At 38.7% G+C, this 12,686-nt stretch overlaps 1 protein-coding gene across 4 annotated transcripts in view; it reads left to right on the forward strand.

Moving 5' to 3' along the window:
* MTM1 (myotubularin 1) overlaps positions 1-12,686 on the forward strand; it is a 40,608-nt gene that overhangs the window by 13,868 nt on the left and 14,054 nt on the right. For all 4 annotated transcript variants that reach the window (XM_084213248.1, XM_084213249.1, XM_084213251.1 and 1 more), the window contains exons 6-10: positions 595-705; positions 1,607-1,708; positions 8,626-8,709; positions 9,864-10,013; positions 11,780-11,968. In XM_084213248.1, the coding sequence (XP_084069374.1) occupies positions 595-705; positions 1,607-1,708; positions 8,626-8,709; positions 9,864-10,013; positions 11,780-11,968 (636 nt within the window). The remainder of the gene's footprint in view (positions 1-594; positions 706-1,606; positions 1,709-8,625; positions 8,710-9,863; positions 10,014-11,779; positions 11,969-12,686) is intronic.

The raw sequence follows: 12,686 nt of genomic DNA on the forward strand, positions 1-12,686 counted from the left end.
CAATAGTTCTTAAAATGATTGTCAGTAAACCAAGACTTTGATTGTCCTGCTGTTAGAAAAGAGAAATACTTTGATCAGTAGACCCTTATATGGGTGGGGAGAGTGGTAATGTGTTTGATAAGCAGTGACATGGAAGAGAGGAAAATGTGCTTGTGATCTCTCTCATAATGTTTTGGGTTTTTTTAATAAGGCTTTGGGACTATTGAACTGAGGTCTTTCTGGCTGTAGCTAACTTTACTAGTAATGTCTTTTTTCATTTAGCTCTCCTTTATGCTGTATATCAGTAAAGCAGTATTAACAAGCAGGGGCAGTCTGTGTAGCAGAAGGCATCTCTTAGGGTGTTGCCACTGTTTCCTCTGCATACTGAACAAGGCATGAAATATTTTTGTAGCATGTTAAACTGGATGATGCTCAAGGCTGTAGAGTGACTGTACAGACTTCGTAACATGCTGGGAGAGGAGACTCAAAGTCAGAAACATGCTTTTGTTTCCTGTATGTATTTCATGTCTGCTTCCTATTCTGGAATGCATAAGAACATTTTGCTTGAGTCTTCTTTTCACATTAATCTTTTCCTTACTCAAACTTTTCTTGCAGGATCCAGTTGTGATATTGGATGTTCCATTGGGTGTAATTTCAAGGATTGAAAAAATGGGAGGAGCTTCAAGCAGAGGAGAGAACTCTTATGGATTAGATATAACCTGTAAAGTAAGACTTTCCAATAATTCAGTAGGAAATGAAATCTAGAGGGTTTTTTCCTCACTGATTACTTATTTATAGGAAGGGAAAAGCACATGCTTATGGATGAATTAAACAGAGCTTTTTGAAAATGGACAGGGAAATACCTTTTATATAAAGGGCTGTTTAACTGTTCTACCTACATGAAAGGAGAGGAATTGGTCTTGCTTTCCAAATCACTAATTGAAAAGGTTTTACATGTCAGTTGTATTTTAGGGCCCTATTACTGCACTACTTTGTTATTTCATTTGTTCTAAAATGAATATTTTTAATAATTCTGGTATCTTTGAAGAACATCTCAAACAAGGTCTCTGAAAACTGTAAAGCCAGTGAAAAGTTTATGTAAAAAATATCTATAGTCTTACAAAAAATTGTCACCATGGAAAACTATGGTCATAGGGGAGTTCCCAGTGGACAACTGAGGGTCCTTTACTGGATTCATTGAGTCTGTGCACATTTGATTCTTAGCCGCTAATGCACAGATTGCTTATTTTTGACACCAGTGATGAGAACATAGGAACAATGTATTCTACAGAGATTATTGGCAAATCTTTCTTTCAAAAACAGAGTAATTCCCATACTGCAAACTTTCAGTAGCTCGTGAGACTTGTTAGTGAATCAAACAGAGTCATTTCTGATGGCTTCATACCAAAGGGCTGTTTGCAGCATGCAGAGTGTGGTCCTGCTTTATGTGTACAATTCTTAAACTCTATTCCATTTTATGGGATAAGAAATAAAAGTGAACCTTCACAAGGGTTTGAGGTGTGTTACAAGCAGATTCTAAATCATGTTTAGTGTATAATATAGCACTTGTACAGAGAGAAGCATCTTACAGCTTTGGTTCACCTAACAGATAATGGCTTTGTTTTAGGATATGAGGAATTTACGGTTTGCATTAAAACAAGAAGGGCACAGTAGAAGAGATATATTTGAAGTCCTCACCAAATATGCTTTTCCCCAGTCACATAACTTGGTAAGTTACATCATTTCTATTGCTGAGTTGTATTAATGCAGAGTTCTTGCCAATTAACTACCTATTTGACCTAGTAATGGCTACATCATCGCTGCTTAAAAAGTGTAACAACAGAATCTGGTCTTAGCATAAACTAAACAGCAGCTTTATTTTGTATATTTACACCACTTAAATCTATATATTTTGTAAAATTATGGATGTACTCCAGATAGACTGTTGAGCACCTCTGCTCCATACAGATTCATTGCTTAGAAACTGCAAGTTATCCTCCCTAATTTGGGAATATAGGGAATACATGCCTTACTTGATTTCTTGAAAACATTAATTAATCAAGCAGTCTCCAAGGCAATAGTAAGTATGAATCACCAAGGGTTTTACTTCAGGAGAAAAAGATATGGTAAGACAACACTTGTTTTATTGATTAAACTAATGAAAAATATAACAGGAATGCACTTATGAATTTCAGGGTAAAAAAAGTGTCTTATGGAAGAAATTGAGCAACAATGATGAAAGCTAATCATTATCTTCCTTTTTTTGAAATCCATGCACTGTCCTTATTGTGAGTGGTTTGACATCTCTTTAGTAAATGCTTTATTTTGTCCATTGTAATACTCAATTTACACTTTATTGGTATGCTTTAATTTAGGATAATAGTGTAAGAGCACTGTTCACAAAGTATTGGGAGCTTCTCCTCTGAATTTTAAGAACTTTGTTCAAGGAAATGTTGAGTATGCAAGGCTGCAGCAAGAATCTTACTTTTTTCCAGGAAGTGTCAGTCAATGGGGTAAACTTTATAAACATTTAATTCTTTAAAACTTCTCTGCAGGTATTTTCAGTCTATACACAAACTGTGGAGTGAAAGCGTAAGGGAAAAGATGCTTTTGCTTAGAATATTTTGTATTGTTAATAAATAAGCCTTCAGAAATGAAACAGATTTCTACATTTGGGTAGGTGTGAGGAGTTGTAATCACAAATAAGATAATTGTTAAAGAAGTGAATATATCTAATTCTTCTGTTTCCATTTTATCTGTTTTAAAATAGAGAATGTTTGAAAGGATGACAGGATATGTGAACCATGAAAGGATGATGGAAAAGAAGCTGTGTGTGAAAATACCAAGTTATGGAGAGGTTCAGGTCAAAAGTGTCTTCTAGACATCACAGGGTTCTGGCTTCTGTTGCAAGAGGGTTGTGGATTGGGTTATTCAGGGCGCAGTCAAGTGTATTGTTGAATATTTCCTGTATTGTAAATTCCATCATGCCCATGCACTCTCTTCCACGTTATCATGAGGAAGAGGGGGTTTTTTTGCGGTTTTTTTTGAGGCTTGTATGTAGTGAATAGGGGCAAATCAAGTTGTAACTGAGTTGGGAGTGTGGGATAATCCAGCTATGGGGCATGAATAACTTGATGATGAGATGTGCACTTGTATTAGGTTCATCACCCAAAAGGACCCAGAGATCCTGTCTGGTGATGGCAGTGAGGGATGTGTGGAGTTGGCCACTTCCTGCTTGATTTGCTGGACCTGTTGGACCTAATAAAGCTCATCATTATATGGCCTGTGTGAAGGCCACTTGCCAACAGAAGTTAAGCTTAATAACAAAAGACTTGGTTGAAGCAGTAGTAATTTGGCCCTTGGATTCAGTAAAGCACAGAAGTTGGGGAGATGGTGACAATATGGAAAGAGAGTGGCTGTACTTTGTCTCATAACTATGTCTGAAGCAGGGCATGCCTGTTAGAAATCAGGACTTCTTTGGAGGGAAATAGTGAGCCTGTGTTCCATCTGAAGTTGCAGCTATCCTTATTTTCTAATGTCACAGTGTTGATGAGCCCTTAACTTCCACACAAGCTAAGGAAGTGTGTGATTTTTTTCTTGGTGTGCTTTCATTGTATTTTGGCAAGCAGTTTAAACTGATCCTGCCAAAGGTGAGTGTTTCTGCCTGGTTTTCCATTCCTGTCTTGCTCTTTGCTGCATGAGTGTGAGGCTGCATGATGAACCAGATGGGGAACTGAAAGGAACTAAAGTTAACAAGGAGATAAAAATAAAAGCTTTACTCTGAGTTATTTCCTGTCTTGTTAGTCCAAAGTGAGAGTGGTGTCAAAGCATCTCTGGATGGATGTGTATGAGGAGGGATGATTGTGCTGCTCCTTTCAGTGGCTGGTTCGGATCAAGGTTTCACTGTGTGAATGTGGCAGGGTGTTGGGACTGTGCATGCCTTGGAGTGCTCTCTAACCCTCTGGCCATGTAGCCAGCTCACTCAGGGAGATGTTTTGCAAAGAATGTGCTGTAGTTCCCCATGGAGAACTGCAGCTGGGTGGAGATGCAAGCCCTCTGATACTCAAATGCTGAGCTCTTGTTCTTTTCTGGTCTCCCTCTCTACCTTTCAGTTGTGTGGTAGATTATTCTTCTAATGCCAGACTGATATTTATATAATCACTGAGCCAGCATAACTCACTTATCCGGCACAAAATATTCTGGTTAGTCCTGTGCTGCTTTGAATAATTTGGAGAGGCCTGGTTTGAAATCAGTATGCATCAGAACCAGTGCAAGAGTGGACATTGAGTGGAGCAGGGAGAAGACAGGAGAGAAAAAAAGGGGAATGTCCTGGTTTTAGCAATTATAAAATGTTAATTTAGCTCAGACCATCTTGTGGAACTGCATCCTTTATTAGCTGGTTCAGCAGCACTGATGCTTGTACAGTTTTGCAGTGGAAAGAAGATATCATCAGGCAAGAAAGTTCTAACTCTTAACTGTCCTGATTTTTATCTGTATTTTTATATTTCATATCACATTTTTATATGATTGATTTTCAGCTGTAGTGGAACTTTATCCTAAGAGCTGATCCTAAACAGGAACTGGTAGAGATGCCAGAGATGCCTTGCTCTTGTTTTCTTCATGCTGCTCCATTCTCATACAAATAGATTGTAAATAAAACCCAAAAGATGATTTCTGAGTGGAGTGTACTTCAAGATTTGTCTCCATCACCATCCCAACAGCAGTGTTTGAGAGCCTGTAATAAATCACAACTGTTCCTCTGTGCCTCAGCATTGTCCTTGGTGCTTACTTCCAGAAGCTGATTCTTGTTTGTCTCCAGTTTGAGCATAGGTTGGGTTCAGATATCCTTGTATCAGTAACATAAAGTAAAATCTGATAGCTCATCTGACTGACAGCTTAGTTGATGGGAAGCAAGCAGCTGCTGTTGCTAATCCTCTGCTGCATTTGCAAACTTGTGCTAATTGAAAGAAAATTGTTGCTGAAAGTGTTTGCTTTTTTTTAATGTTTGAAAAAATAAAACCAAAATAGCCAAACCCCCCTGAAATGAGATGTTTTAGTACACCACAAAAGATGAGATATATTTGGTCTCTGTAGTTTAGTTTCTGCATAGCAGCTGCTTCACTTCCTGATCTTAGCATGAAAGTACACATCATCATTTTTATAAGATTGTTCAGCATCACAGTATCTGCACAGTCTGTGTTTATTCCTAACCCCAGTAGTCTGTGGGAATGCCCATTGTGATGAGTCTCTGGTGGCTGTGCTGGCTGACTGGAAGTGCTCCTGATGTCACTGCTGCTCCTGGCCATGTAAAATGTCTGAGGGTTGGCTCACACCAGTATTGCTGCTGGATCTGCAAAGATGACTTCAGCTGGAGCAAGGCTGGCAAAGGGGCCTGTCTGACAGAGCACCTGAATTTGCAAAGAACCCCTTGGCTTGAGGCTTCATTCCCCATGTCACATCAGAGCCAGGGCAGCAGTGGTGTGAGGTGACAGTGTTCGCAAAGTTATACCAGCACTACAATGTCTGTCCTTAGTTTTTAGATCAACAGGTAAGATGTAACTGGCTAGGTTGTGGTAATGGCATACTAAATGCCATTAATAATGGCAAGGATAATGATATAATGATATATTTATTTTTAAATACACTGAGCAACTGTCAGCCTTCTATAGTGAGTAAAAACGTAGTAATTATTATATGTAAAAAACATATATCAGTGAGTTAGAAAATGCAACCAATTTTCTTCACAAGTGTGTGGCACCTTCTTATTCTAGTTTTGCCTCTTTCTTCCTTTGCAATGCATAAAAATTGGTCAGATATTTCCTAGATTGTGCCTACATTATATATTCATGTACAAGTATAACATGTATTTATGTGCTGTGATTCCATAAAGAGTAAATATGTAGCTATTGTATTTATATTGATATTTATATATTTACATTATATTTATACTGCTAAGTAGACTGCTTGCTAAATTGTAATTGCCAGATTGCAGATGCATTCTCCTTTACCTCACAGAACTATGTTGTGTTTTGAGCCACCAGTATATTACATATTATTTTTGTGCATGGGAAGGAGAAATTGAATGTTAAAGAACTCTGTCTGTAGGGGGCTTAAAAATAGGGACTGTATTGAAATTGTGGGTTAACACCTGCAAGGAAGTAAACTATTATTTGCACAGTGAAGCATAAAAAAATAGCTTACCAAAAACGTGATAAGATTTGAAAGATTTTTTTTGAAGTGTAGTAGTCTTCTGGTTTCATGTGAATTGTTTTTACTTAATGACCAATCGCCATCAGCTGTGTCAGACTCTGAGGAGTCAGTCACTAGTTTTTATTATCATTCTTGTTAAGCCTCGTCTGTATCCTTCTCTTTAGTATAGTTTTAGTTTAGTATTCTTTAATATAACATCATAAAATAATAAATCAGCCTTCTGAGGACATGGAGTCAGATTCTCATCTCTCACCTCGTCCTGGGGACCCTCACAAACACCACAAGGCAGGATTAACAATGAGAGAAAGGAATTTAATTTTGTGTGTGTAGAGGGAAGAAAAAATGAGTGGAGGTCTGGGGGGACACTGAGTACCTAAAGTATTGTTTGGGGAGAAGGACGATCTAGGAGGGGTGTACCATAGATTTGAAGGGAAGATGTGTGAAGAAGGCAGAGAACTGACCAGCCTTTAATTCCTGTGGTGTTTGAAAGGCTTTCTTGTGTGAGTGATGGTGCCCTGAGAGGGGCTGGCAGGGTTCCTGCCTTGCCGGGCCCGGCAATCCCAAGTGCTGCTCATGTCGCTCTTCCCCGACCTTGCTCTGCCCTCTGCATCTGAAGGCTATAAATAAAATACCCACCCAGCTGGTCTGTGCCCAGTGTGAGACCTTCCTGCTTCCTTCCCCTCGTGCAAGTGTGTGTGTGTGTGTATGTGAGGGGCTCTAATGTGAAGGAGCCTGTATCCACAAAAAGCTAAGCCATGGGATTTTACTAAGATAGCACCTCTCAAATCTTAGGTCAGGTGATAAAGAGAACTTATGCATGTTATATTGTGAATGGCATAATTTCTCTTTCCTGTTTATTTCTGTTCCATTTGCCTGCTGCACTGTAGAATGAAATGGGGCTTTTTCTGATAGAGTAGATGTCCACCTCTTCTTTTCTTCCCACTGTACCGCTTGACCACTTGAGGGCAGTTTACTTAGTAAAAATAATTTTTAATGTTTACTTGCAGTGAAGTTCTGCCTCTTTAAAAATTATAAAGACATTCAGAAAATAGAACTAGGCAATGCAGTGTTTACTTCTGCAGTCTTGCCAATGAGTGCACTTGCTCTAAAATAGTGATTTAATTTACAATTCTAGTTTGTAAAACTAGTGACATAAAGCATCTTGGGTGTGCAGTAACATCCTTTAAAAATATTTGTTTACTTGAACTACATGAGGAAAAAACTTCTTTTGAGGGGGATTCAGTTTTGTGTTTTGATATGAGCTGTTCAGTGTTTAAAGCAGTGTAACTTACTGGGCTGAGCAGAATTTCCCAGAGCCTTCCTAAGGTTCAAAGCCTCCTCTTGGAGGGGGGGGGGGGGGGGGGGGGGGGGGTGCAGGTTTGATGAATTGCCTTCTCTCTGGACCTTTGTAGGTGGAATCATGGCACCTTAGACCACAAGTTTTTTTCTTGCTTACTGGGTTTTCTGCATGTGTGGGATGTTCAGTTTAGTGTTCAGTTTCCCCTTTTAAGGTTTTTGAATAGCTCAGGGACTTTCAGCTGTTTTGTTACAGATGAGCTGTGATGGGCTCTGGACTGTTTCTGTTCTGTATGCTGTTGCTCAGTTGTTTTTAGGCCACCAAAAATCAATTCTCACACATTACTTTTACTTTCATCCTAAACTATAGAAACAAACCAAGGGAGGAGAAGGGGGTTAGTTAGGTAGTACAGCCCACTTGGAATTTTTTGGAAGGAGAAGGAAGATAAAAGGTATGAAGAACTTGCTGGAATGCTCAGTGAGGCTGCTCTGCTGTATAAATAAATTGTGAGAGCAAGCAACAAAGCAAGTAAAAAGTAAGTAATGTAAGCAGCTGACAACTTCATTTTCAATGGCAATTTTTTCACTTTCATGGAGTTTTACAGTAATTGGGATTTTTCTTAGTGAGTATCAGTTGGGGAGGGGATGAAGAAAGGCAGCTGCTTCCTAATGGCAAAGAATAGCAATTAAAACCTTTTTCCACTTTGAATTTAGCATCTAATGTTGTATGTTGTAATTGAGGCTGTGCCTATTGCAGAAATTTGGTGAGAAGACAGTCGTTTATTTAGTGATAATGTGAAATATGGGAAATAAACTATTCTAAAACATTTAAATCTCCTGACAGTAAAAAAGAAAAAATCCAACCTGTTAGCCTTTATAATTTCTATTCTTTTTGTTACCTGGTAACTGTTGTCATATTTTCATTATTTTCATTACCAGATCTGTATTTTTTTGTTACTTGTTATTTGCTTCATGGTCTTTCACATACAGATATAAATGGAGAGAGTGGGGCTGCCATGGAGCAGTCAGCCCTATTTTGTAGTGAGCATTAGGGTATAATTGCTGATGAGCCCTCATATTTGCCATTTGCAGTCAGAGTTTGGTGTAATAAGCTTCTTTTATCTCTTTTATATCTTACAGCTTTTTTTTGCCTTTGTAAATGAAGAAAAGTTTCCTGAAAATGGGTGGATGGTGTACAACCCAATGTCTGAATACAGGAGACAGGTGAGTTATTACAATTGCCGTTGCCTGGTGCTTTCACATCTCCCAACTTGCATAGAGGAATTACTGTTTGTACATTTCTCTTATCAGCTGTTGGGAGAGGATGGAATTGCAACTTGAAGAAAAGTAAAGGAAAGAAATAAAACACTTGAGCCTTTAAAAAAACACTAGAATGTCACAGGAAGGTAATCTTTGCTCTTTGAAGGAAGTTATTGATGCCTCTTACAATGTGCCACTGCTAAGTGAGAACAGGTGGGGAGAATTTGCCAAATATGTAACTGTAGCATTCTAAACATAGATTGGATTTGTTCTTCTTCCCAAAATGAAGTGGGGTGGGGGGAAAAAAAGCAGCTTGTTTTAGAAACAGCATTGCTTTACAGAAATTACAGATGTCTGTCAGTATTCTTTCTTGCTCTTTATGTGGTCTTGGAAAAATATCAATGAAAGAGGATGATACTTCGTTTTGAAATGTCTGTTAAATAATTAAAGTATGATATTAAAAAAATTACATAGCAAACAATAAGAACTTCCTTAATTTTTTTTACCCTCCGTAGTTTTTTTTTGTTCATGGTTTAGAAGCCTAAGGCCCAAAAATGGTAAAATGCAAACACCCACACAAACCCACTGTGTGTGTGTGGAGGACTTAACAGTATTTCTCCTGGAAATGCCTTAGTGGTCAGTGTGCAACTAGAAGATGTTCTTTCTCTATAAAAAAGTTACCCTGAATCTTACTTTTAACCTGATGGTAGTACCAGGCTACAGGGAAGAAAGGTTATAGGGAGACTTTCTCCTCCACAGTCTCTCTTCACCAGGTAAGGTAGAAAAGCAGAGCTTTAGGCAAGGAGAGAAGGTCATTTTCTTTCCTCAAACCCACAGTTAAAGAAATACATCTCCTAGTTACAGTCATTGTTTTGAGAGTTACTATAAGACTAGAATTGTGTGCATAAGGATATGAGATGGCTCTGCAGCTGTTTAAGGCTGTGAGTACATCTGCAATGAGCTCGTTCGTGTGGTCTTGTAATCTTTTTGCTTCTATTGCTTTGAATGGTACTTAGTTAAATTGTTGCTGTGTGGCCATAATGTCATGTAAAATTCAGAAGCAGAATTATTGCTGGTTCAGCCAAAACCACAGGGAATGACTCCATGTTGTGTTTTAGGGGCTGCCTAATGAGCGGTGGCGAGTGACTTTCATTAACGAGCACTACGGGCTATGTGACACGTACCCCTCGCTCCTGGTCGTGCCCTACAACGCCACAGATGATGATCTCAAGAAAGTTGCTGCCTTTAGGTCCCGAAATAGAATCCCAGTGAGTATGGTTGATGGAACTTGCCTGAAAGTGTAGTTAGTTTTAAGTTACATCCAGACAAATTCTTGCTGAACACAATGCAGAGGATGCTTTTTTTTGGAAATAGTTGTGGCAAAATAATTTTGATTGGCTGGTGGTTTTCACTGCTTGAAACTGGTATCTTGGTCAAACCACATTTCCATTTTTCCCCTATCACCCACGTCAGCTTCATTGGTTTTAACTTGACTTCGTCTGGTAAGAGTGGCCAGCAGTGCAGTTTCCCTTGATGAGGAATGAGCCTTACTGCCATATGCACTTGTTACTATTGCTGAATGCCCATAAAAAGTAATCACAAATGTTGTCCTACAAGCTAACCATGGCATTTAAACATAGTTCCACTGGTCAATCCTAAAATAAGACCTCATACATAGTCTCTTTAGTGAATTCTTGGGCTTTTTAATCTGTAGAATAAGACAAACCCATTTGACTTCTTGAGTTTCTGTAATGAAAATTCTATGAGGTAAGAGAATTTTCATGTATCAGCTCTTTACAGTACTATAGAAAATATTAATTTCTATCCCGATACTTGTTTTAACTGGTATTTCCCTTTGTCAAACTTGGAAGATGTGCTGGATTCTTAGACAGTGTCAGAAAGCTGCCTTGAATCGCAGTTTCAAACATATGCACGGCTCAATATGACAGATATTTATTTGATATGGTATTTACTGACAGACTAGGTCTATAATTGTAAATTTTCTATATACACACACACATATATCTGTATAGTATATAATGTGTATAGAATACATATATGTAATATATAGCCTGTGCATATAGTTCTAATAACCTAACAGTGTCATTCCTGTCACCTCAAAATTCATGACAGGCCTTTTGGTATGCCTGTATTCTGAGTAATTACCTTGGTAATAGTAATTTTATTAAAATAGTAATTTCATTCTTGACAAGAAATAGCCACTTATCCTCACCCCTCCTCCCCCCTGCCAGATCTTGTTTCTGATCTACACCTCAGGAATGAACAGTTTCTGAGGATTGGATTTTGGAGGGTTTTTTGTTTCAACTCTGATCTTCTTTTACTCTGTACCCCACAACCTATGGAGTGGGTGAGAATACTGTTTCTTAATATTTTTCAACAATTAAATTGCTTTTTTTTTGCCTGCTTCATGGGTTTCTTGCTTATCTTTAATCTCTGGCACTGCATCTGTTCCCTGGGCAGCTCACTGTCTTTTGTGGCAAGTCCTCTCTGGCTCAGAACAACAAAGACAGCATGTGCTTCGCTCCAGTGCCCTCTCTTTGTAAAGAGGGCTGAGGAACAAAATGTGCTTTAAAGAGAAGAGAAAACATTCAAGATACTGCAGGAAGGTGCAAATTCCCTTCCTTATCCAAAAAAAGAGGAAAGTTGTTCTTGTACAGCATCATAGTCACATTTCTACAATCAGTTCATTCTCCTGGGTTGATTTTCGTTTCAGCAGAGATTGATATGTTTGTTACTAGTTTACTTTTAGGGATATTTGTGGGACTTGTAGGAAAATATTAAAATACATTGGATTATATAGGTAAGTATGATTTCAGTAAGCATTAAGAGAACTCTTTGGAAGATTATTATTAAATCTTATAAGACTAGAAGCAGATGAGATGTCAAGGGATTGTATTTTGAAGAAATAAAAAGAAAGGTGTTAATTGTCATACTATTTTAAAGAATATAGCTTTAAGTTCTGATTTTTGTACTAAAATGAGTTTCCTCTGCTGTGTGTTTGCCATGTGGCCAGGTTCTCTCGTGGATTCATCCGGAGACCCAGGCTGTCATCATGCGCTGCAGTCAGCCCCTGGTTGGAATGAGCGGCAAGCGGAACAAAGATGATGAAAGATACCTTGATATCATCAGGGAGGCCAACGGGCAGGTCTCCAAACTGACCATCTATGATGCAAGGCCCAATGTCAATGCTGTTGCAAACAAGGTAAACAGATGCTTCTAATGTCTTGGTCTCCTCCTCATTCTCTTCAAAACTTACTTCAAAGTTTTCTGTGAGGAAGTTTGGAGAATAGTAGTGATCTTAATATAGATAATCAATTACTGAGCCTCAAGGCCATGAAAGGACATGAGTATCTGAAATAGGTCCCTAAGCATAGTTTCAGGACCGTATGTGGATTTCCAGACATGCTCTACTGTATCTCTTCTCAGCCAAGCACATATCTTAGCATGGGATTGAAGTTGGGCATGACTTCGCTCTGCGCTGGTCTGTAGAGCATGTTCCCTGTTGGAATGACAGCCACCTCTGTGCAACCTGCAGATGCTCTGGGAAAATTCCTTCCTAGAAAGGATGTGTGCATAAAGCCAAGCCCACTGACAGGCATCCTTTGTTTGGGTCATCCTAACTGTTACATGGAATATTTCAGACCTGTCCTGGCATCCATCAAATAAAGAAAAAGTGATAAATAAGTTAATTTGGGTGTTTGCAGTGTAAACAGCAGTATGGGTATGATCTTGGATGCCTTGGTACCTGTTGTTCTTCCCCAGGTGTTTGCAGTTGATAAGTACAGAAACAATGTTTTTGTTGGGTAAGGTGGCTGTTTGTTTGTTATTTGTGATCAAAGCCTAAATGGGATCAGAATCATATACCGGCCCAGGCTGGAATGGCTCTTGAAAAATCGTCTCCTCTAACCTGTCAGGAAGAA

This window comes from Fringilla coelebs (genome assembly GCF_963513975.1).
Source record: "Fringilla coelebs genome assembly, chromosome: 11".
Lineage (NCBI taxonomy): Eukaryota > Metazoa > Chordata > Aves > Passeriformes > Fringillidae > Fringilla > Fringilla coelebs.